The 26,753-nt window shown below is 38.1% G+C and overlaps 2 protein-coding genes across 6 annotated transcripts in view; both read right to left on the bottom strand.

The window, feature by feature from the left end:
• Positions 1 to 19,830, bottom strand: part of Vps39 (VPS39 subunit of HOPS complex) — a 52,531-nt gene extending 32,701 nt beyond the window's left edge. The window contains exons 1-4 of one of the 2 annotated variants that reach the window (XM_063250197.1): positions 19,594 to 19,830; positions 13,226 to 13,291; positions 4,123 to 4,187; positions 3,428 to 3,470 (exon numbers count right to left, since the gene is read on the bottom strand). In XM_063250197.1, the coding sequence (XP_063106267.1) occupies positions 3,428 to 3,470; positions 4,123 to 4,187; positions 13,226 to 13,291; positions 19,594 to 19,666 (247 nt within the window). In that variant the 5' untranslated portion in view covers positions 19,667 to 19,830. The remainder of the gene's footprint in view (positions 1 to 3,427; positions 3,471 to 4,122; positions 4,188 to 13,225; positions 13,292 to 19,593) is intronic. The other variant, XM_003475713.5, reaches the window with a different exon arrangement.
• A 2,082-nt stretch (positions 19,831 to 21,912) lies between these two features.
• Positions 21,913 to 26,753, bottom strand: part of Tmem87a (transmembrane protein 87A) — a 48,160-nt gene continuing 43,319 nt past the window's right edge. For all 4 annotated transcript variants that reach the window (XM_005006228.4, XM_063250208.1, XM_003475715.5 and 1 more), the window contains exon 20: positions 21,913 to 23,051. In XM_005006228.4, coding sequence (XP_005006285.1) covers positions 23,010 to 23,051 — 42 coding nt within the window. In that variant the 3' untranslated portion in view covers positions 21,913 to 23,009. The remainder of the gene's footprint in view (positions 23,052 to 26,753) is intronic.

Raw genomic sequence — 26,753 nt, 5'->3', positions numbered from 1 at the left:
CTTTGAGTTTGAATTCTCTGGAGAGATTCTTCGCTCGATCCCCTAGCTCGCCGCCATTTTCCAATCTCCTAAAGTTAGACTTTCAAAACTTGTAGATTTACAATGTGTGATCGTGAAAGGAAAGATCTCTTAAAAATAACAAGAAACCAGGAAGTAACAATACAAAGTCTAGAAGACGACAAGAAGATCTGTAACTTAAGAATAAAAACGTGAGCGAAGAAGGAGTAAACACAAAGAAATACAAAGGCTATTCACAGAAATAATTAAGGAAAACTTCCCAAGCATAGGAAAAGGAAAACTAATGGAGAAACAAGATGTTTCCATGACAAAGAGGAACTGTGGGAGTTCATGACCACCAATCCAACCCTATAAAAAATACTGAAGGATATTCCAGAGAGAGAAAAAAAAATCATCAGGATTCCAGCAACAGTGGCAGAGAGGCCTTAATGAACAGGGCAGACAATGGAACGAAGGAGAAAAGTAGACAACCAATGGTAGAAAAATAGCATAGCAGAGATGAGGCAGAAAAGACTGGCTATATTCTCTAACACAGATGGCCATGATACACTAACAAAAAGAAACACAGGCAGAGTAGATCAGGAAATAGGGTCTATAGAGATGCTCTGAATAGGAAATATAATCTACCTGAAAGAGGATTAATGAACCAAAAGTCAAAGATGAGAAAACAATGCTCTATGTGACAGGGAACCAGAGAGAAATACGGACAGCTCATCCAGCAGCTAAAGACAGGTTGGAAAGTCATGACACTTTTGTGCAATGGAAAACTACTCAGCTATAAGGAAGGAAAACCTTGAGGCTTTAGTAGAGTAAAGGAATACAGCTCAAGATCAAGCTCAGGGGTAAAAAACATTCAGAACCACTTAGGTAGATAGCAGGTTGTCCCCCTAATCTAAAAACTAAAGGGGCCCAAAATGTACAAAGCACCCTGAGAAAGGCAAAAGGGAGGAACTGCCTAAAAAAGAAGGCAGAGGACATTGTTAATAGTATATCAGTATTTAAAAGCCACATTAGTCTTATCACTCTGTTCAGTTTGATTTTATTCTGTTTCAGTTTGTCTAAATTCAGTCAGTACTAGATTTGAGGGCACAGAAGCTATCCCAAAAATAAGAGGATACACTACGGTAACTATCCTTAACTTCCTATTAACTTAACCTGAAGTCCTGTATTACTTACACAGTCTTACTATGACTGATCTTACTTGAATCTGGTTTATTAGATCACTGTTTTGTCTTGACTGACTATTCAAATTTGGTATGCTTGATAGTATCAAGTCTAAGAGTAGAGGCAACTACTCTGAAGACGACAAGATGCAATAGGATCAAACCCACTCTAGTTTGATTATTAATTGCTTTTGAAGTCCTATAATGTCTCCAATGTTGTGTTTTTATTAATATTGCTATGTAGTGCTATGTTCAATTATGTTATGTCTGATGATATAGACAATTCTATTAAAAACAACAAGAGACATCATAGTAACTACTGTAGATCTCCTAGTGTTGTGGTTTTATGTCTTTTTCATTGCATGTTTTTCTAGGAATTTGTTTTGTTGTCTTGTTTTGATTTGTTTTTCCCTCTAATACAGAAAGGATAGGTATACATGTACAGATTCATGCATGTGTAGAACTTTTAAACAGTTTATGAGAATAGATTATATAATGCATGATGTAATAAACAGATACTCAGAGACACCAAGATACCCAGTGCTAATTCTGTAGTGTCATGCTATAAAATCTAGCAATACTATTACCCTATGTCCAAAGTGATATTAGTCTGTTTTCTTTTAATTTCAACATACATAAAGATATGGACAGCTATTTTGAAGAGAATGAGAGACACTATGGCAGACATTGTTGACTTCCCTATTGTCTGGTCTTGAAGACCTAAAATGCCTTTATCATCCTGTTCTGATCAGTTTAGTACTATTTTGTTCAGTATGAAGTCACTGTGTGTGAAGATATGGACAACTATTTGGAAGAAAACAAGAGACAATACGATAGACAGTGAAGATCTCCGGTGGTCCTGCTTTGAAATCTGTGTTTCTTAAATTGTTTTCTTTCTGTTTCATTCTGTTTTGTTATGTTTAATTTTACCCTCTTTAAAATAAAATAAATAGCTGCCCAGATTATCAGATACAGGCAAACAAATTGATCAAACAACGTAAGTTCCTTTCAATGAAGTAATACAATGACTAATACAACTGTCTTGCTATCGTGTGTGTGTGTGTGTGTGTGTGTGTATTTCCCCCCCTCTTTCTTGTTTTCTCCTTTCTCCTATCCCAGTTCTTCCTTATGAGTACTTTCTTTCCCTTTCACATCTATTGTACCTTTGAGATCTTATTTACTCTTTCAGTTTCTTATACTAGGGAGAAAATACAACACTTACACATACAAGTATGATTTATTTCACATTTGAGTATGGTCTCTAGTTGAATCTATTTACCTATAAAAACCTTGAGTTCATCTTTCTTTATGGCTGAATAGTACTCCACTGTATAAAAATACCACATCTTTTTTTATCCATTCCTCGGTTAATAGGCATTTGTGTTGTTTCTAAGATTTAGTTATTATAAATTATGATGCTGTAAATAGTGCACATATATCACTGTAGTATAATGTTTTCAATTCTTCTGGAAAAATATCCAGAAGGGAATAGCTGAGTCAAATGGGACCTGCAATCCTAGGGTGTTTTTTTTATTTTTATTTTTTTGGTACCAGGGACTGAACTCAGGACCTTGTGCTTGCCAGGCAGGCACTTAAGCCACTCAACTAAATCCCCAGCAATCCTAGGTTTTTGAGGCATCTCCATACTGATTTCCACAGTGGTTGCACCAGTTTACACTCCCACCAACAGTGGAGAAGGGCTCCTTTTTCCCTATAGCTCCAACAACATTTGTCATTGGATCATTTTTTTTTTTTTTTTATGACAGCCATTCTTTCTGGGGTGAGATGGAATCTCGGTGTTGTTTTATTTTGCATTTCTCAAATAACCAATGATGTTGAACATTTTTTCATGTATTTATTTATTTGCATTTGAAATGCATATTCATTTCAGATGCCCAGTTTTGGGTTGGGTCTTTGAATTTGAGGGGCTTTATATTACTATTACTTTCTGTTATTTCAGTTCTCATATTCTACAGTACCTCATTAAACCTATTATTGCCAATGTCTAGTTTAGTGTTGGACACAGCACTTTTCAATAAACACAGTACTTGATTGATTACTGAATGAATGAAACAAGGATCCTTGCAAAACAGAGTTCCTGTTTATGGCAGATGCTGTCTTTATTACCCATAGGCTATATCTGCTTTGGAACATATCAATTCATTTTAAAGTTAATCAACATCAAATTAACATCATCAGTTTTTGACGTTTAGCACCTAAAATACAAATGCAACCCCTTTTCTTACCTAACAAGCTGACCAGAATCTTAAACTGGGAAACCACATGGATCTAGAAAAGAGCAAATTAGACAAAATTAAACATTGTAGACAAGGTTTAGCAAATGTTCACTTAACAACAGCGCTAAGAAGGGACTAAAGAACCTAACCAGTTACAGGAGTCTGACTCATTTTTGTGTAACCACAATTTCTGTTATGAAAGAGGATTTAGGTACATGATATGTGGGCAGAGAACAGAGGAGTCAAAGAGTTAAAAGTAACATCAAAGTTCTAGCTTAGGTATGATTTGATTATATCAGGTGTTGGTCATGTGCTGAAACCTCGGTCTTCAGTGTGGTGATATTAAGAGATCAGGCTTGGAGGAGGTGCTAGATTGTTGGAAACGGACCCTCAGAAGTGACTAACACAATTCTTATGGAACCCTTACATTAGACTCACGAGGCTTGTTACAAAAAAATACTCTCTAGCTGCCCATTTGGAGACAGGATCTCTCCCTCATCTGTGTGCTCCTGCAAGGAAGCCTCATCAGAGAAGGGTTGATGCTGGTTTCAGGTCCTTGAACCTCCATAATGTGAGCTAAATGAATCTCTTTCCTTTATATACTAGCCTGTATCAGTTATTTCATTATAGTAATGAAAGGCAGACTAATACAGCAGAGTGTCATAAAGTCAAATATGCTTGTAGCACCCATCATCACTCCTTACCTGCTGAATCTTTTTGGAGAAGTTCTTATTGGATTTCTCTAGAGTTACTTCGAATCTGTTACAACCTATGAAAAAGAAGCAGATATGCAAATCTCTAAATTCAGGGATGTATATAAAGGCAATCACAACAAAAATACTACTTATACACAAATCTTCAAAAATTCCTACAAGACTAAAGTCAAGAGATTTGCCGGCAGTCTTTACTAAGCACAGTAAGTTGCTTTCAACTCCAAGTTTAGGACAGAAGGTTTCATGTACCTTTGGTATCAGTAGAAAGGATCACAAAAGTTGGCTGACGCTAAGTCTGAAGATCTTACCCAAGTACCTTGGCCAAGTATATCACAAGAAAGAATGTAAAAAAGTCAAATATAAGAACCCAAGCAAGGAAAACCAGCTCAAAGCACACGGACATCTAAACCAACAAATTCCCAGCAGCTGCCCTAGTCCTAGATCCCAAGGACAGAGCAAACACTTAATGCCACCTCCAGAGCTAGACCATTTAGTGATCTACACTTACTGCTGCTTTCAGGTGATGCTACATCTACTGGCATTGTTGCAAAAAAGGGGAAGAAAGTTATAAACCACAAAAATCAGGTGAATTCAGCTTTGCTGAGGATGACTAAAATATTCAGTCTCACAAGTCAGCAAGACATCAAATAACAGTAATTATTGTAATAACAGCAGCTATCATTAATCAACAATAGATAACAGGTTGTGGGTTTGAAAAATTACACTTTTTTCTGTAGCCTCCACAACCCCCCAAAAGTAGATTATTATTCCTGGTTCATCTTTAAGGGATCTGGAGGATCAAGCACTTAGGAAGCAGCCATTGCAAGCTGAGCCTGGAAATAAACTTGGTGCTGCCCCATAGCTTGCTATCCTCCTCCAACTTGCTGGAAGAAACCGCCACAGTTGGGCCTCCTTCCCCACAGCTTGCCACATGCTGGCGCAGGAAGCTGGTGGAGACTGAGGCTGCCACATGACTTCTTCTCTGGCCAGACTTCCTTCTGTGAGTCCCTCAGCATGAGAGATAATAAAGACAGGCCCTACAGTGGCAAACAAGGTATTCTATCAACAATAATTCTGTTTGTGGAAATGTTCTATATTTGTAAAGGGCCCTATTATTATACTTAACAATTCTTTTTTTAAGAATTCTCTAGGTCAGAGATTGTCAACTTTTTGGTATCAGAGTCCCTTAATAATTAACCTTAAAAATTACTGAGAATTTTCATATGGGTTAACTACAAATTCCTACATTTTATGTATATGTGTGTATGTATGTATGTGAGTATATATATATATATATATATATATATATATTTTTTTTTTTTTTTTTTTTTGTACTGAGGATCAAACTCATGACCTTGCACTTACCCAGCAAGCATTTGAACTGCTAAGCTAAATCTCTGGCCTCAAAATTAGAGAAATATTTAAAATATATACCTATAAATTTATCATTATATTTAAAATGTATACTTAATTATTAATTAAAAATAACCGCAATAAATTCATTACAAACTGGCATAAATAACATTGTTTCGTGAAAGGGAAGTTTTTACCAAAAAATAAAAATAAAAAAAGTACTGTTTTGCATTTTTGTAAACCACTTTATAAATTTCTGGCATAATAGAAAACAGTTGGACTTTTATATCTAATTCTGCATTCATTTACTTACTTTTTGAGGCAGGGTATTGCTATGTAGTACAGGCTGGCCTTGAACTCATGGTGATCCTCCTGCCTCAGCCTCTCCAGTGCTGGGATTAAAGGCAGGTGCCAATCAGCCCTGCTACTTCTGCATTTAATCTGTTCTTTTTTTTTTAATGTTTATAGTGCTAGAGATCAAACCTAAGGTTTTACAAATGCTAGGCAAGTACTATACAACCAAGCTATACCCACATTCCTGTACTTAGTATGTTCTGATATGTAGTTTTAGGTGATATGACAAAAATCTTTCCTCATATGAATATACAGTTGAAAAAAAGAAAGAACTATTTTAATAGATTTTTCAGATAATTATGAATCTTCTTTGATACCATTAAAAAATTTGGCATATGGAGTTTCTTTGTAGAATTAATTTCAGGGGATCGAGAAAAGATGGTGGATAGATAACAGTAGCTACAGAGGCTCTCTATGATAGCCAGCTTAGATTCTAGGAATGGTGTGGTGTGAGGAGTCCCAAGCAAAGGGAATATACCCTGTCAACCCAGGAATGAACTAAGCTGAGAGAAACCAATTGGAAATGCAGTCCCAGTGCTACAATTGGAGCAGCTAAAGTCTCGGTGTCACAGCTTGAACTTGCGGATTGAATCCACTGCTGCTGCCACACCTGAATTGGTACAGCCGGGATAGCCTGCCAGTTTCAACTCACTGGAGATGTGAACACTCTGAGAGGGGGAATCGGTGAACCCAACTGAGAGCAGAGCTGGCAGGGAACCCTGTATTAACCTATGGTAAGTGAGAGAAATAAAGACCCTTCCATAGACAAAGAAGCTCTAACAGAGGACATTCTGGGACTGGGCAGATTGGCCGGAACAGGGTGCTGCAGTGACTTCAGTCACATATTCCCCTCTCAAGCGGGATTGGTAGGGAGTGTTTGACCTGGGTGACACCACGAACTGAGGTCCAACAGGCAAGCCCAAACCAAGTCCCTGTAACTGGCAGTGCACCCTAACACAGTGAAGCCTTCAGTAGGTTGACCTGGAGCGGCATCATAGGCTGCCTGGGTCTGTACCTTCTAGTATACTGCAGTGGGTGGGATCACCTAGTCAGCACGCTTCAGACAAACTAAAACCAACAAAGAAAGTTAAACTGGGCCTCCAAAATATGCCTATGTGGAGGGAACAAAAATATGAGAAGAGGAGGCAACAAGAAAGGGTTTTTAGTCCCCAATCCTGAGAACACTGATCCAGGAAAAGTAAATGCAAAGGAGAATGAGAACAGAAAACATGCAATATCAGGCATGGCTCCAATAGACATAGAGTGATATCTTCGGGACCTCATAGACGAGTTCAAAAGTGAAGTATTTAACCAAGTAAAGCAAGATATAAATAGAATAAAGAAATGCTAAGCACCTCCCAAGAAAAAAACAGGTGGTAGAACGGAAGAACAAAAAAAAAGGGGAGAATTGTTTGATGGAGAAAATAGAGAAAACACAGAATACATGAAGCAGGTTCAAAGAGATTACCAGGAAACTAAAAATTCTATTGAAAGCTGGCATAACAACTTGAAAGAAACTATGGATAGAGTATCTAAACTGGAGGACAGATTTGTAATGTGGGGACATGAAAGGAAAAACTTCTTAAAAATAACAAGGAAACAAGCAGTGACAATACAAAGGCTAGAAGATGGCAAGAGACTTAAGAATAAAGAATGTGAATAACTTAAGAAGAATGTGAATGAAGAAGCTGGGGTACAAACAAAGGAACTGCAAAGGCTATTTACAGAAATAATTAAGGAAAACTTCCCAAACATAGGAAAAGGAAAAGATGCTCAGATGAATGAGGCATACAGAACTCCAGTCACCTACAATCAGAACTACACCCAGGCATATAATAATCAAGATCCCAGAAACCCAACATAAGAACAGAATATTAAAAGCTGTCAAAAACAAGAAACAGATCACTTACAAGGGAACACCCAACAGAATTACAGCAGACTTCTCGGCACAAATCATCAAATCTAGAAGAGCGTGGAGTGAAATAATCCAAGCCTTGTAAGACAAGAGTGATATATCCTGCACAACTGTCCCTAGAAATTAACGGAGAAACAAGGTGCTTCCAAGATAAAGAGGAACTGGGGGAATTCGCAACCACCAATCCAACTCTACAGAGAATACTGCAGGTCATTCTAAAGAGAGAGAAAAGTACCAGGGTTCCAGAAACAGTGGCAGAGAAGCCACAATGAATGAAGCAGAAAGTGAAATGAAGAAGACAGACAACTAATGACAGAAAAAGAGCACAACAGAAATGAGGCAAAGAAGGTTGGATATAATTTTTAATATTGATGGCCTAGATACACTAACTTATGGGAAAAAAGAGAGAATCACAGGCAGAGTAGATCAAGAGGTTGGGTCCACTGAGAGGCTCTTTATAGGAAATATAATTAGCCTGAAGAAGGTTATATGGACCAAAATCAAATATGAGAAAACGGAACTCGATGTGATAGGGAACCAGAGAGTAATAGGGGTAACTGGACCAGTATTTATGGATAGGTTGAACAGACAGGCTTTAATAAATGAAGAAATATAACTAGAAATCCAGCCCAGGAGTGAGAAAATTCAGAAACACTTAGGTAAATAGCAGGTTGCCCCCCGCAGTATAAAACCATGAGTGTTGGGGAGACCCTAAAATACACAGTTCATTCTGGGGGAGTAAAGGGGAGGAATAGTTTTCAAAAAAAAGAAAAGAAACAGCAGAAGATATAGCTAATAGTGTATCAGGAATTAAAACCCTTATTACTTGCACCACTCTGCTTGGTTGGAACTTGTTCCGTCCTAGTTTGTATACAAGCACTGTATCTGAGGGCACAGACAGCTGTCCTGAAGATATCAGGACATAGCACAGTGGTCATCTTTAATTTCCTATTAACTCAATCAGGATCCCTGTATGACTTATACTGTTATATCATGACTGATCTTAGTTAGATCTGACTTGTTTGATTGCTTATTATTGACAGATTTTATTAAAACTGTTAGGTTGCTGGTATCAAGTTGAGGAGTACAGACAACTATACTGAAAATGACAATGATTCACCATGATATCCATTCTGATTTGATTACTGTTTTTGTAGCTCTACACTATCTATAAAGTTGTATTTTTGTTAATTCTGTTACATACTGATATGTTCAATTATACTTTATCTGACGATATAGCTAATTCTGTTGACGGTAACAAGAAATAGCACAGTGACCATGGTAGAACTCCTTATACAGCCTTTTTATATATCTTTTTAGCTTTATGTGTCTATAGGAATATGTTTAGTTCTGTCCTGCTTTGTTCTGTTTCTCCCTCTAATATAGAAAGGATAGAAATACATGTTAAGACTCATGCTTGCATAAAACCTATAAACAGTTTGTGAGAACTGATCTTATGACACATGATGAAATGAACAAATACTTTGAAGGAAAGAAAGGGGCACTGCAGTGATTCCAGAGTGTTATGATGTGAAATCCAGCAATATTATTAATCTTTGTTCAGAAGGATTTTAATCTAATAAGTTTTGTTAGGTCTCAACATAAATGAAGATATGGATAAATGCGTACATGTCTAAGTGTATAGGACTGATAGCCATATTAGTTTTTATTGGATACTTGAACAGAACTGTTTGCTGTCTCCCTGGTTGAATTCCCATTTATATGTTCCACTTTGTATCTTGAACCACTATTTATGGGGGGACAATATGTATACATCAACTAGTGATTTATTACTGTTTATTTCTTTTCTTTGAAAGTATGTACCATTTCTGCCCATTTTCTATTTTGTTTTGTCTTTCTTTAAGTAATAATAATAATAATAAAAGAATCAGTTTCAAACCTGTCCAGGTGCTTTTTATACTCTTGGTACAGTAAAACCCAAGACTCGTACTCATGCCTTAGAAATTTCAAACACTGATCACCTGGAAAATACTAGATAACTGAATTATGAGGATTTACTGTTTTACCAAGAACATTCCTTTTTGGGTTGTTTTGTTTTATTTTGCTTTGTCTTGCTTGAGATAAGGTCTCTCTGTCCAGTTCAGGTTGGCCTTGAACTTACAGCATCCTCCACCTCAGCCTCTGATGTGTGTGTGACACCACACTCAACTCTTGTTTTTTGGTTAGACTGATGTTTGAGCCAGGGTTTTACTATGTAGTCCAGGCCGGCCTTGAACTCACTATGCAGCCCTAGGTTGGCCTTGAACTTCGAATCCTCCTGCCTCAGCCTCCCAAGCACTGGGATTACAAGAGGGTGTAGAGATGACATCTTGAGAAGTGCTGCTGTAAAGTGACAATAATGTGGAAATAAACAAGGAGTTATCCTAATCTAACCCATCTGTCCAGGCCACAGTAGAACGAAACCTAAAGACATTCATTTGGTATAAATCAGGTCAGAATACAGGTCCTCTAACCTGTGACTTTTCCTGACACTGTAATACCTCCTTTCTCTTTGGAAAGACAGTTTAGATTTTAATATATCAAACCTAGAAACCAAACTGTCTCAAGACTAACTCAAAGAGGCCCACATCTATTTTTGCCCCATTCAGCTCAGAGGCAGGTGTAAGACTGTTCTCTACAGATATAGGGAGAAGGGAAGCTTCTCAAAGTTTTAAATTATATTTGGATTTCTTAAGTGCCATAGAGAGGTTAGTGGTGTTATTCGAGTTATCTATGGAAAAACTGAGGCCCAAGAAAACAAAGGAATTTGTCAAAGGCCACATGGAGACCTGCACAGGCATGAAATGGTCCACCCTTCAGACCAGGGTCTGAAGTCAGGTGAACACTAACATCATTAGAGTATACATTGCATTGAAAGTTCACTTTTTTTTTCTTTTTGAGACAGGGTCTCACTACACAGTTCGGGGTGACCTTGAGCTCACTTTGTAGCCCAGGATGGTCTCAATCTTGCAATGATCCTCCTGCCTCAGCCTCCTGAGCACTGGGATTAAAGGAATGTCCCACCATGCCCAGCAAAAAGACTCACTTTTATAGTTTAGTTTTCTAAACTTGATCTTAGCCAAAGGCCAAGAAGCAATCATGGTTTGGCTTCCAGTTCTCATCATCTATATCTGAGGTCAATATACAGCAAAACAAACAACACACACACAAAACAGTTGACACTGAATAAAATCAAGACAAATTTTTTTTTTTCTGAGCTGAGAATGAAACTTGTGCCATTGAACTACATCTCCAGGCCCTTTCACTTAGTTTTAAAATTACTGACCAGGAATATGTCAAGAAATGTAAATAATCTGACTCTGAGAAATAAAAATTTAAAGCAAGCATCAGCAAAGTACTGCCCATGTGCCAAACTGAGCCCCCTGTGTGTTTTTGTAAATAAAGTTTTATTGGAACACAGCCATGCTTTTCCTTTACAAATGGTTTATGGTTTAGCTCATTCTACAGCGGCAGTCACAATAGGGCTCTTAGGAGCCACAAAGCCCATGTGAACCTTTTGCAAATAAGTCTGATTTAAAGTAACGTTGACAGGCAGAAACAAAAGTAAATTCTCCATTTTCTTTTGTAGTTTTGCTTATTTCTCTAAGCAGAACCTGCCTTCTGCTCTCCCTCCTGCCTCTGGTGCTTTTTCTTCTCCATGTTACATAACCCCTGTTCCAAGCCTCTATTTCCACTCTTTTTTTTTTTTTTTTTTTTAGATTTTATTTAAGGAGAAAAGAAAAAAAAAGCAGAGAAAGGGTACAAGTTATACAGATTTGCAGAAAAAAAATGAACAGTAGGAAATCACTAGTTAATGGATTACATATTGTCATCTTAGAAATAATTGTTCAAGTCACAAAATTAAAGCTTGTAAAGTGGACATTCCATCAATGATACTGCAAACAGTTCTGTTCAATGATCCGATAAAACTCTGTGATATCATATTCTATCTTATACACTTAAATATACATGCAGTTATATAGTTTAGAGCACTTTCTTTTCCTCTCTTTTGTACAATGACTATTACACATTTTGGGTTTCATTGCTCTCACAGTTCTTATTACTTTTTTGGAAGAGAGTAAAACCAAATGTGACATAACAGAACAGAATCGGTCAAGTCAAAAGGGTGGACATAATAGATAATGTGAAAACATAATACAAGGTGATCAACAATGGTTACCATAATGCCTCCCGCTATCTCTAATAGAATTGCCTATACCATTAGTTATAATACAATTGAACAAAACAGTAAAGAACAAAACCGACAAAGCCAAACCATTGGAGACATTGCAGGTCTTCAAAAGTAGATAAAAGTCAACGAGAATGGGCGTTATAATGAATCTCATTATCTTCACTATTTCCACTCTTACCTTATTTACTATGGAAACAGATCTTAGGCTGAAAGCTATGAAACTGCTATTTTTGTAAGTCTTATTATGATTGAATAATAACAATTTGGTTCAATCTACTTGACACTGACAACAAATTTCTGTAGATTATGGGTGTAAGTATAATATCCAAACATCATCTGTTTATAAAGGAGCACAGAATTAGGAAAAGGGAGTGAGACTGTTTTTCTCCAGTAAAGGATATTCTTTTTCCTTAAAGGACTGGGTCGTAGTATATGTCTAAATCTCAGCATTTGGTAAACTGATGCAAGAAGATTGCCACAAATTCAAGGCCAGCCTGGACTACATAGTGAGACCCTGTCTCATTTAAAACAAAACAAAACAAAAACTAGGTCTTGTTGTATTTGAGGCTTGTCTCAAACTTGTAAGTCTCTGCCTCAGCCTCCCAACAGCAGTAAGATTACAAGTATGTGCTCTACACGCAGCTAAAGCAGGATTGCCACAAATTCTTTGGCAGAACAAATTTCAAATATTTCAGTTATTATTCTCTATTACTGAAAAAGTCATTTGATTAGACATTAGTTTTCAAGTGCCTCATGCCTATTATTTTATCTGTTCCCAACAGCTTACAGAAACAGACAAGACAGATTACAGAACAGAAACCTGACACTGGAAAGGACCTGCCCACAGTCATGAGGACAGAGAGAAGTAAAACTAAACACAAAGCCAGGTCCTCTCTTCAGAGTTTGCCCATGACAAGTTCACAACATCTTCTAAAATCAATAGTTCTGAAATTTTCACCCTCCTACAACACACACACTTTACACAGGACTCTTATTCCCACCTGTAATGTTTTATATTGCTAGAAGTGAGTTTACGAGACGCAAAGAGGGAGGAATATCTAATCCTACCTCCACATGAGGGTAAAGGTTAGGGATTAAAATCATAAAGAGTCTCACATTTCTTACCATTTCTAACAGTGCTCCCTCCGATCCCCAGCCACTCTTTAATGATCCAGGAATCACTGATCTCACAATTGTATAGTAGTCACCTAGCAAAACTTTTTTTTCTAGTAAGTCATTTCTTCCCATTTCTTTCTTGGTTCTGGAAGTTTGTCACTTACCAACATCCTTCCGAATCCTATAGAGAAGAAGATGTCCTTGTTTGGTTCCAACAAGAAGCCATTCTTCTGCAAGGTAAAAGTACCAAGAGAAAGGTCAACTTTGCAAGCTTTAATAAAACTACTTGTTTACCTGGGTCTTATGATAATCAACTAGTCAAGAAAATGAGCTGCCTTTGATAGCAGATGTCTTGAAAAGCTAAGAAATACTTATATTCAAGAAATATCTGAGCAGCTGGGCATGGTAGCACATGCCTGTAATTCTAGCACTCAGGAAGCTGAGGCAGGAAGATCACCAAGAGATTAACGCCACATAGTAGAAGGCATTCTGAGCTACACAGTGAGATCCTTTCTCAAAAAAATGAACAAAAAAAAAAGAATCTCAGTCAGTATCTTTTTTTCTTTCTTTGACAAGAGCTCAGCATTTATTATATTTATTTCTTATTAAGATACATTTTTGCTGGGTGCAGTTGGCACACACCCGTAATTCCAGCACCTAAGAACTGAGGAAGATCACAAACTGGAACCCAGACTGGGCAACATAATTTTGCGAGTCCCTGTCTCGAATTAAAAAAAAAAACAAATTAAGAATTAAGGATGTAGTTCAATGCAAAGGTCCTGGGTTCAACTCCAGTACTAAGCAGGGGTAAAAGATATTTTTTATTTTAGTAAGTGTATATATTTTAGTGCAGCTAAAAAGAATATGATGGACATTTATAAAGTCATAGTATGGATAGCATAAACATGAAACTCAGAAATAACAGCCAAGAAGAATCTTTTTAAGTTTTAATAATTTTTATATCAGGGGAAATAAGTGCCACAGTATACTAATCTTTTTTTTTTGTTAGACATCACTAAAGAAAGTATACTAATCTTACAGAATTTAACAATCTCAAGGATGGTCTAGCTAAGTGCTGACAACAATGTGAAGAAATTAGAAACATATATTGTTAACAGGAATGTAAAATGGTATGTTGCTTTGGAAAACAGTCTGATAGTTCTCCAAAAGTTTAAACAGAGTAACCCTTTAACTCAACAATTCTATTCCTGGGCCTACCACTAACCCAAGAGAAATAAAAGGGAAAAAAACAGCCTGGCATGGTGGTGCACACCTGAACCCCACCACTCCGGAAGCCTGAGACAGAGGATCTAAATTTGGCCCAGCATGGGCCAACTTTGCAACTTAGCAAGATCCTGTCTCAAAACAGAAAAGTACCAGCTAATGATGTAGCTTAGTGCAAAGGATCCCAGTACTGTAAAACAAAAGATAAAAACTTATTTCATAGTATGGTTGTGAGGGTTAGTGAAGTAACAAATGGCATGTGCTTTGCATTTCCTGCAAAACAAAGCATGCTCAATAAATATTATCTATTGGTAGCGTGATCCAATACCCTCTTGTGCCAAATAACAATTCTCTGATAAACTCCTCACATGACATTCAAGTCTATTTCCCATTTTCACCGAAATGCTTATTTATCAATAAATAAATCTTATTAAATGTCTGTTCAACTGGCCATAAAAGAAAATCAGATTACATTTACTGAAATTAAAAAAACTTTAACTTTCATGTATTTATGAGGAAAAATATATTTATCATATATGCAAAGTATTTAAACTCCTTTTTTTTAAATAGTAAAGACACTACACACATACTAATTCCTCATTCCAAACTCATTATGATAAGCAGTGGGTCATCCAGCTGTGTGAAGGGCAAAGAACTCTGAGACCCAATTCTGCATGTCAGAAAGTGGGACACATGATATAAACAGGATGTACACAAACAAATCAGCCAGCCAGTCCTAGACAACCTGTAATGGCCTAATAATGGGCCTCCAGGTTGAACTTGGTCCCTCCTGGGAAATATAGCTGGATGCTTTTGCTTATAATTACCCTAATGAAGCTCCATTCAACAATGTAGTATAGCCCACCTTCATGTAATAAACAACTTCACTGCTGGCCCAGTGCTGGCCACAACACGGAACTAGGGAACAGGGAACAGGGAACAAGCAGTGAATAAGGTAGTTAAACAGGCAAAGCACATGCCTCTGACTAGCTGTGTCAGAATCTTCCACACTTTAAATTAGAAATGCAAATTCTTGTATAGTACTTAGGAGGCTGAACTAGGATGATCACAAGTTCAAGTCCTGTCTGGGCAACTTAGCAAGATTCTATCTCAAAATAAAAAATAGAGCCAGGGATTTAGCTCATAAGCAAAGTGCCTACCTGGCAAGCGCAAGGTCGTGAGTTCGATTTCCAGGACCAAAAAAACAAATAAAAAAAAAAATAAGAGGCTAGGGATTTAGCTCAGTAACATAAACATTTGCCTGATAAGCACTAGGTCATGAGTTCAATCCGCAGTACCCGCCCCCAAAAAAGAGAGAGAACTAATGATGAAGCAAGCAGTAGAGTATTTGCCTCACATGCATGAGGTCCTGTTCTTAATCTCCACTACCACAGAAATAAGAAAAGATATTAATATTTATTAAAGAGATTAATAACTTTCATTTATTGAGTACTAATCTATATTCATAAAAATACATTCATATTTACTTACATTTTCCTAAGAAACAATGGAAGGACAAACAGAAAATTATTAAATCTTATCTATAGCAGGAGGGGAGGAGAGAGGAAAAAAGAAGAGCTGAGGGATGCAGGAAGGCTCAGTATGAAGGCCCCAAGTTCAACTCCTGGGTGGAAAAAAAAAGCAAATTCCCGAGCCCTGCATCCAGAGATTCTGAGTCAATGATTCTGGGGCGACAGAAGCTGCATTTTTAAATATACTCATACATACATTATGTGGGTATGTGTGTGGTACTAGGGGTTGGGCCCAGTGTTTTGCACACGCTAGGTAAATACTATACCATTGAGCTATACTTCTAACCCCTAACTTTGTTTTTTAATAAAGCCCAAACTATAAGAAGTCTAGTTTTGATCATTTAACATTCAAGCTTTATCTCTCCCTTTTGCCACAGATAAGATTTAATAATTTTTGGTTTAATAATTGATATAATAATTTTTGGTCCTTCCATTGTTTCTTTGGGAAACATTAAGTAAATATGACTATATATTCATAAATATAGATCAGTACTCAATAAATGAAAGTTAATATCAATAATAAATATTAATATCATTATTCATTGATTAAATGAATATTTAACAGACATTCATTGGGTCACAAACTGTTTAAGGTACTGGAGAGACAGCAATGTACAAAACCAAGTACCTGCTATGAAGGAATTGATTTTTCAATGTGGAAAGTGATGGTAATAAGTATATAAAATTACCCGAGTGGTTATCCACCATAAAGACAAGAGTAAGCGAATATTGTACTGGTGGACATGACATTCTCTTTACAGTGTATTTAGGAAAGAGTTTGCTGTTTAAGTGGCATTGCAGTAGCCAACAAGGAGTGATCCCAGCAAGTGCAAAGGCCCTGAAGGACCAGGTGTTCTGTCTGTTCGAGGGACCAGGAACACTGTGACTGGTACTAAAATGGAGTAAGGGGTAAGTCCACATGAGACTAAGTGAGGGAAGTAGCCACAGCTTGAGAATGCTGACTGTTGCCATAGTTAAGGACTTTGGAAATCATTCTAGCTGTGATGACAACTAGAAGATTTTGAGCAGAACAGTTATGATCTAAGTTTTCAAAGGTTTACTCCATGTAAATTAAAAAAATCTGAAAATGACACAAAGGCAAACACAGGGTGACAAAACTACTCAGTAATTCAGAAATGATGGTGCTTTCCTCAAGAGTAGTCTAGATTTGTTCTGAAAGCAGAGCATGCAAAACTTACTGATGGACTGGGTAGATTATAAAAGAGAATAAAAGAAATCAAGAATAAGTCCAAGGTTTTGGCTTTAGGCAAAGAGGTACGGAGACTCCATCTGGTGAGATGTGGGGTACAGGAAGACAGGCAAGTTTTGAATGGGTTTGGCCATACTGCCACACATTCAAATGAAAAAGCCAGAAAAGTAACTCAGAACTTGAGGCAGAAACCACCAGTCTTCCTCATTTCCATTTCCCAAGACATGGATTATGTTGTCACCAAGACCTTCCAGCTCAAATTTTGGCCCTTGGTATGACTCCAGTAGATTCATGGATGAACGCAGATACGAGGCGGTGATGACTAGAAATTGCAATAATTTTTGCTGCTCAAGTCTTGAAAATTAATAGTTTTGAGGCAGGAGGAAGTACATCGCCTCTTGTAGCCCACTACTCACCACAGCAACCCAGTAAAGGCATTACTCCTGTTTGGTGAGTGACAAAGGTAAGCCAAAAGCTACCTATCAGTCCAAAATTGTATTCCTTTAAAAAAGCATAGGTATGAGGAATCTCTAAATGTGACAAAGTGGTGTTAGCAAGACAGATACATGGTCCCACAGGAGACCAGGGTCAAAGATTCTGACAAACTAAATGTGATAAGCAGCTAAATGCATCTGTTTTAGACGCACGTATCTTGGACTGAGCTGGGTACCCATCCTGCACACTGCATTAATAGGCAGCATATGTCTCTAGTATCATTTATCTTTTAACATAATTTCTTCATGTGTTTTTATTCTCCACTGTGTTTTAGCAGCACACGCACTGTTCCCCCCCCCACACACACACACTTATTAGTGCATACTAGTAATATAGGCTGACGGGTTTCATTTAGTACTTAAAATATTTTAATCACTTCCCACCAACTGCTCCACTTGCCCCAATTTCCTCCCTAGTTTCATATTTGGACAAAGGTTCAGTGTGCACAGTGATCATAGTCAGGACCTCTCTTATCTGCCCTCACAGTCCTTCTCCTCTTTCCTTTACTTTCTCTTGTCTAGTAATAGTCCCTCCTTTATTTTTTTGTCATCTATTTTAGGTTGCACATATGAGGAAAACATTCAGTCTTTCCAAGTCTGACTTACTGCACTCAAGGCCCAGTTTCTTACTCATCTCTGCATTCCTTCCTGTCCCTGGCAGACAATGGTCCACGCAGGCACCTAGTATACATTTTTTTTTCTAATATACATTTGAGGCAGCAACAGAGAAATGAATCCTTCCATGCAGTCTCAGGTCTTTCATTTTGCTAATTTATTTTTCACTTTCCTCTATTAACTTTTCCTCAATGAAATGGAGGTTTTCTTGAGGCATGCAGACAAAATAAAATTCTCCCCCTAATCCAAAGGACCACAGCTTCCTGTGGAGGGACAATTTTTAGAGCAGCCCAGGGCTGCTAGTGGAGGAGGGCACACACTAACTTGAAGATTTAGCTGGGTGTGGTAGTGCAAGCCTGTAATTTCAGCACTCTGAGAAGCTGAGGCAGGAGGACTGCTTGCTGGGTGTTCAAGGTCAGCCTCAGATACAAAGTGAGTTCAAGGTCAGCCTGAACTGTATAGTAACACCCTGTCTAAACAAACAAATGACCAAACAAACATGAAGATTTACAGTGAAGGAATCCTACTCAAGGGGCTATGAAGAACTGTAAGCATGAGAGGTCACCATCAGTGGATGAAGCATAGGATCCCAGCCACTAAAATTCCATGGGGTTCCTGTTATGGATTCAAAGATTCCATAACAGAATAAAATGTGATAAGGGTTCTAAGCCATCTTTTTATAGCCCTTGATTTCCAAGTCCTGGACATTAACAGGAATGACTGAAATTATTTCTGATTTCTGGGGACTGTTATTGGACACAACTACCTACAGGCAGGTGCACAATGTTTGTGGCTGACAGCCAAGGTTTGCTTAGATCCCTGAAATCTTCATTTTGTACTCCAGAACACACAGAGATACCTGACTCTGCTTTCTGCACTAGTCAATCCCAAAAGGATTATACAAGGTTATATGGGTTATCAGACAGCACTCTGGTATGATGCTCTTCCACCTACAGTTAGGCAATTTGAATATAAGACAAACAATTGGTTGCATTAGGAGATTACCGATATTAGCTATTTACAGCAAGAAAAAGTTAATTACGAGGGCACACTATGGGGGAAAAAAGCAGATGGTGTTAATTTGCTTTATCCTCAATAAACCGCCTTTCACCTAGAAAATACCACCATTTGACAAGTACAAGCGCCTGGCAGAATGCCTGCCCACCACTTTGCCCCTCTACACAGATGACTTTTTGGGATTCGAAATGGGCCCAAAAGAGTACAGACTTCAACCTCTGACTGCACAGAGCGGGTAGTAGGTCCCTAAAAGTCTGGGTCCTCAAGGGATCGCCCGAACAGCTCCCACAATCATCACCGGGTCCCTCGTCCAGGACCGCTCTCGGATATCATTTGACCGGGGTCCATACAGCCAGACGCTGGTCCACTTCTCCAGCCTTGCGAAAGGTCCAGGCCGCTCTCGAGCAGACCCGACCTCGACCCCAGGACCCTCGGCTCACCCCAAGCAGCCAGGCAGTCGATCTGCAAAGGAAGCTTCTCTAGGATCGGAACCGGCTCGAAAGCGTCGTGCATAGCGATGCTGAGGGTCACCGCTGTTTCCTCGCCCCAAAATGGGTCGGGCTCGTGGTAAGAACCAGGGTGAAGGATAAGGTAAACCGATATCCACCGGGAACTCTGCTACAGCAGCTTCCGCAACACATCCATCTTCAAAGAAGCACTTCCGGCCAGGTTAGGCCCGCCCCTTCCGCCTGCGAAGCCCCTCCCTTCCGCCTTGTCCTCACTGGCGGCAAGGAGTGTCCTCAAGTAATCTGTTTACTGGCCTCGCTGGCAGCGAGGCTGGCTCCATCTAGGGCTCTACTCGAGTTGGCGGGCTTCCAAAGGGGACAGATCTTGAATCTTTAGCCAGGCCTCAAGCAATCAACGTGATGCTGAAGTACTCGTGAGTTGTTGTCAGATTGGAAGAGGCCTACCATTTAGGAAATAAATTGGTTTGGGGGACTTATTCCCAGTCTAGCCCTCATTTTCCTAAACTATGAAATGGCTTTTGTGTAAGTTCTATTGTTCCCACTTAGCAATACTGATATACTCTAACCAGCCAATGCATAAAAGCTTCAGTATTACCATTATATCCCAACTAAATTAACTGCCTGAAGCTTACATTTTAAAAGTTGTAGCACATGGGTTTCAGTGTGATTCCTAAAGCTCAACTTGTTAGAAACGGAGTCTCGGGCCTCACTCCAGCTCTTCTGTTCTAATCAAATTCTGAAGAACAGCTATCTTTTAGTAGTCTCCCAAGGTGAACCCTTGGGTTTAAAATCTTGAAAACCCCTGTCCTAAGCTTATCAACTGTAGCACTACTAACATTTAGGACAGGATGGTTGGAGGAGGCACTGTTTCTGTGCATTGTAGGCTATCTGGCAGTAGTTTACCAATAGTACATAGATGCCAGCAACACCCTTCCTAGAGATCAGAAATGGAACTCTAAACACCTTCCTTTGCTAAAGTCCCCTAAGAGACAAAATCCCACCTGTGAAAACAGTTCCCAGCAAATCATCAGATGTCATTACCTGGGATTTTGGTTAAGGAGAATCAGTGGAGTCCTCAGTTAAGCATTTCTAACTAGCTTGTGCATGTGGCTAATGCTATTTTTTCTAAGACCACATTTTGAGTAGTAAGGATTTAGACAGCAAAATTTGATCTGTAATTCCTAGAAGTCAGTTAAAAACAAATTTAAACTGATCACACACCTGCCAAGTCAACTCTCCCCAAACCGTGTCTTACATCCTAGTTTCTTCTAGGAAAGCAAGTGACACAGCTCTTAGGCCTCTGATAGGGCCATACTCTCTGAGGTTACAATATTCACACTGGAGACTTAAAACAAAAACTGAATATGAGCTGCAACAATGATCTGAGTTTGGTAACTGCCCCTAATTAAAGCACCATGTATGTAATAAGCTTTTGAAATTAAAGCAAAAAATCTAAAAGGATAAAAGTTTTAAAAAGTCCTAGTGACCATATTTTTATACAGTATCAGTTTCTTCATATATAAACTAAGGGTTCTTAGGTCACATCTTTATCAAATGCTGTTCTAATAAATGAAAGTAAATTTACAAGCAATTAGAAACACAAAAATTGCTCAACTATTCTTATATTATGTTTGATTTTTACCATAGAAATGGATCACTCCCTTCAAAATTAAGAATTACCCAGAAAAAGTCTAATAACCTGGTGGCTCCAGATTCGAGGACCAAGAATAATACAAATAATATTAACTATTATTTGTCAATGTGAAACTGTAAATTCTCCTTGAACTTGCACTAAGAAATATATATTATATTCAATCCCAGTAAACAGACACAAATAGAATTAAAAGGCATCAGCCTACAAAATGTGTCCTATATACTCATGTTTTAAGTCTGTTTTTCTAGCCTCAAGTTAACATCAAAACAGACTAAACAATATTTAACCAACTATCCTGCAACATTATAACTATGATTTCACCTTACAAGGTTTAGGGTGCAACAGTAACACCAAATCTATCCTAGACTTTTACTATAGTAGTTTGTTTAAGAACATAGTAGTTTAAATTATTTTTTCTTAGAAATACTGCCAGTGTGATCTAAAAAAAAAAAAAAATCACCATAACAAAGAGGTGTACAAAAATGCTACCTAAACATTAACACTTTCATTACAGTGTAAGGACTGTGATCACTGGTTTTAACAGATAGTCTAGAATAAAACTATGGGGGGAGGGGGAATCCCACAAGAGTAACAGAGAAAGATGTTTAGAGAAGGCTTGAAATAAATGAGGAAAAATATTTTGTTAAAATGTTTTATATTAAAAAGTGACACGAACTTATGTAGAACACAAATTTTGGGAATCCCATCACCTTGTGATGTCCCTTATAAAGTCTCTAAACCAACACCAGACACGAGAACAGTCAATCCTAATGAAGGAGCAGCAGCCAGGGCCTCCCCACTACTTCATGCAAGAATAACTGTTCAGCTTCAGCCAGCAGGAACTGTTTCTTCTGTGTAAGCTCCCACTTCTAAAGCTTGACAGTCTTCCTACCAGGATGCTCAATCACAGCACTTAAATAGGTGCTTCTCAGCATCTGGTGCAACTCTCAAGAAATGGCACTCAGGCAGACAGGCACTGTAAGACTCTCCATGCCACCTCTGGAGGCTTACAAAACAGCAGTTAAAAGTTTCTGGGTGTGTACCACATTGCCAGCAATGGGATGCGTCACAATAGCAGATGTCAGGAGTGAAGCTAATATTTTTCTTTAAAGTACATCTGAAATACAAAAATCTTTAATATACACCATTTATAAACAAAAGTGCACTTGATTTTGCTTTTTAAAAATGATTCACTATAACTGCTTTTTTTCTTTTGATCACTGACAGAACCACCTCTCCTTAATTCAGAAGGACTCTCTACAAGATGTAACTTTGAGTTCCCAGGAAACTGAAAGATAAGCAACAATTTCTCCCATCACCCATGAAACTCCCTAAATAAATAAAAATTACAGGCAATTGCTCTTGGAGATTACATACAATGGTGTTGTTGACAGTCCTTTAGAAGACATTAAACTTTAGTTTGACAGATTAAACTGAAACACAGGAAGTTCAGGAACAACACATAAGTTGTATAAGCATCTGTGTCAGAGTTTGGGAGGGAAAGGGCATCAATGTTGTAAATAAGAAGCTTGTAGGTTTTTTTTTATCCTATGAACATGTTTTCACAAGATATTCTCCTTGTTCTGACACCTCTCGCCAGCTCCAACACACAAAGATCAACAAAGAGATCAGGATGTCACTGTCTCCTTTAATCCCGTGGACCACTGTAGAAGACACACAGAAGCCAATCTCTTCCTTGATACTAGCCATCTTCAATAGCAAATCTTCCCGTTCGTTACTCCATTTTGGACCGCTCAAAGTGTGTGATCATTCGTTCCTAGAGGTGAAGAAAAGGTTAATTCTAAGTGTATTAATTTAAAATGGTCTACCTGTCAAATACCTTCTATGGTACAAGGTTCTTATATGAGGATTTTGTAAAACAAATACACAGGCCCACCAAGATCAATCGAGTCAAAATGTCCAAGCTTTCTAGACAACAAACCACAACTCACAAAGAGATGTATATTTTGGAGCCAACTAAGATGACTGAATAAATATTTTATTTCTATGTTTGAGACAAAGTCTCACTATGTAGTTCAGGCTGGTCTCAAACTCACAGCTATCCTCCTGCCTCCGCATCCTGAGTGCTAGGATTACAGGTGTGCACCACCACACCTTTCTGATTAAATTTTAGTTAAGAACATGCACCTCTCCTAGTTCAGGATTTTTTTTTTTTTTGTCTTTTTTGAGACGGGGTCTCGCTATGTAGTTTAGGCTGGCCTTGAGCTCACTTTGTAGCCTAGGCTGGTCTTGAACTTGCAACAATCCTCCCACCTCAGCCTCCAGAGTGCTGGGATTATAGGCGTGAGCCACCATGCCTGGCTTTAAATGTGGTTTTTTTTTTGTTTTGTTTTGCTTTGTTTTTTTTTAATTTTTAATGGTGTTTTTACCAAAATTTTAAAAATCATGTAAAAATTTAACACAGTTTGATTATAAAATAGTATTTACATGTCCTGTTTTAATATACTATCAAATTTGATTTACTCTGCAATTTTTAGTATTTTTCTCAGTTTCCCTTTGCTTTATATGCTAAGTACCTATCACAGATTTGTAAATTTTTAAAAATATGGTTAATTGCATCCAATAATCTTTATTCTTCTGTTATCTTACAAATACATTTCCTGAAAGTCTGTTTACCTATTTCATTCCAGCTGCTTTCCAAGCCTGCTGTTCAGCTGTCATCCTGAGAATTTATGTTGTTACCCCAGGAATCTTTTTTCCATCGCTACAGTGTATCCTTTATTTCCAGGACCAGTCTTTCCTAATTTCCTCATTTTAATAGTGAACACCTTCCTTTATTTTCTTGAGAAACATAAATAAACTGTCAATTCTTATGTGATACATCTTTAGTTACTATTGATGATTTAGATAGTATAGAATTCTAGGTTGAAAATATTTTTTCTCAGAATTCAAAGGCATCATCCTAGTATATTCTGACTTCCAAAATTGCTGTTGTAGAGTCTGATGCCATTTTGACTTCTGTCCCTTTATCTGCTTTGTTTCTTCTGTAATTCATTTAAGATCTTTTTAAATTTTTTTTAAAAAAATAAGTCCGTGGAAAGTTATGACAGCCTAATGGCAGAATAAAAAGCCTAGGTTCTCTTTCCTTATGAACACGCTAACTGAACAATGTGCAGAACGATCTCTTTGTGGGAAATGCAGAAACCAGTTAAGGGGCTCCTGTATCACACAGAAGCACTAACCTAGCCATAGAAAGCCAAGAGGAAAAGCTGAAGTGTTTTTTTTACCATAACTTAACCCCCAAATGTGGCACAGTACTACCGGATCTGGAAAAAACTCTTAGTTCCCAGCATCTACATGGGGAAGAAAGGGAGGACTGGAAAGCACATTCAATATCCTGACTTGTTTAGAAGCTTCCCAGTAGAATGGCTTGTGTCTTGCCTTAATTTGAACACTAAAAGCAAAGGATCCCAGGCTGGAAACCCTTGAGAACAAAGGCAGATGTCCAGGCAAAAAGGCACACACTTGCCAGATCCACTCCCCAAACCTCTAAATTTAGCGCAGAGCAAATGAAAAAGTCCTAAACCCCAGTTTCTGCCTCAAGAGGAGAGTTGGACCACACTCCAAAATTTCAGGAAGTTGTCCAAAGACTAACTTCTTAGAACACAGTGGAAACTCTATACTTAGGTGCCTGGGGGTCACTGTGAACAGAAACAAAAAAGAAGATGAAGCATGCTCCTGCTCCCCCAAGACCCCCAGTACACCAGAGAGACAACAGAAGAGAAGCAACTTTCAATTCCTAGGAGACAAAAGCAAATCCCTCTGAGTAGTAATTCATACACACAAGTCCAAAGAAGACACATATATAGAGAAGACTGGAGGAGCTCTGGAATCTTGGGCCAACCTGACTTGTTTTTTTTTTTTTTTTTGTCTTTTTCCTTTTTGTCGGTACTGGGGATCAAACTCACGACTGCCTGCTTACAAGGCAGGCACTTATGCCACTGAGCTAAATCCCCAGCCCCGGGCCAACCTGACTTGTGAAGGTGAAGACAAGTGTACAAGAAAGTCTATGAACATGGGAGAGGTTGTTGTTTTCTCTAATGCACAGATACCAACACAAAGAATGAAGAAAAATAGTGTAACAGGCAATTAGATCCCAAAGGAGGACGATATAGCTACAGATCAACCCTAATGCAACAGTTATATGAAATACCTGACAGAGAATCAAGATAACTAGCTCAAGAGAACAAGATAATTCAACAAGCCCAGAACACTGCACAAATAATGTAAGAATTTCAACATAGGAGTGAAAAATATTTTTAAAAATATGCTGACAAGCCAGGCATGGCAGCACATGCCTGTGATTCCAGTACTTGGAAGGCTGAGGCAAGAGGATCACTCAGAGTTCGAGGCCAGCCTGGACTACACAGTGAGTTCAAGGCTGGCCTAAACTACACAGTGAGACACTGTTTCAAAAATAAACCATAAACAAAACCAACTAACTGGATAACCTAGAAAAAAATGGATAAACTCTTAGGAATGTACAGCCCACCAAGACTGAGTTATGAACAAACAAAAAAATCTAAATGGACCTGTAATAAAATCTCCCAACAACAACACTACTCAGATGGCTTTATTAGTGAATTCTACCAAACAATAACCTAACCTTTTAGAACACTTCCATAACACAGATAAAAATAAATTCACTTAGAAGTAACTTCCAAGCTGGGCGTAGTGGCACACACTTGTAATTCCAGCACGTGGGAGGCTGAGGTGGGATCAGTGTGAGTTCTAGACCACCTTGGGTTACAGTGTGAGCTTAAGGCCAGCCTGAACTGCACAGTGAGACCCTGACTCAAAAAAGACAAAAAAAAAAAAAGTAATAGTAGTAGTAGTAGTAACTCCCAAATATGTTCTATGAAGACAGCATTACTCTGATATCAAAGTAAACAAAGATAACACAAAAAAAAGAAAACTACAGGCCAATAGAACTGATAAGTATAGATCAATAGCTGGACCTGGGGAGGGCATACCTGTGATTCTAGCTACCTGACAAACAGAGGCAGAAGGAGCTCAAGTTCAAAATCAGCCTGGGGAACTTAAGACCTTATCAATAATAATAATAATAATAATAATGGATTAAAAATAAAGGGCAAGGGATATAGTTCAGTGATACAGTATTTGCCCAGCATGCACAAAAGCCTGGGTTCAATCTGTAATTCTGAAAACACAAAACAAAAACTTTAATCAATACTCGCATACCAAATTTGACAGCACTTTTTTTTTTTTGTCTTTTTCGTTTTTATTGGTATGAGGGATCGAACTCGTGACCACACACTTGCTAGGAAGGCGCTTATGCCGCTGAGCTAAATCCCCAGCCCCCATGACAGCACATTTTTAAAAGAATCACATACTGTGAAAGTACAATTCATCCCCGAAATAAAAGGAAGTTTCAACATACACAAATCAATTAGTATGATACAACATAAGGACACAGTGAAGGTCAATACCACATGAT

Source organism: Cavia porcellus, unplaced genomic scaffold (assembly GCF_034190915.1).
Source record: "Cavia porcellus strain 051 isolate PalLab524CR breed Dunkin Hartley unplaced genomic scaffold, mCavPor4.1 scaffold_6, whole genome shotgun sequence".
Classification (NCBI taxonomy): domain Eukaryota; kingdom Metazoa; phylum Chordata; class Mammalia; order Rodentia; family Caviidae; genus Cavia; species Cavia porcellus.
The sequence above is the reverse complement of the archived record's forward strand: the minus strand, read 5'-3'. Positions and strand labels throughout refer to the sequence as shown.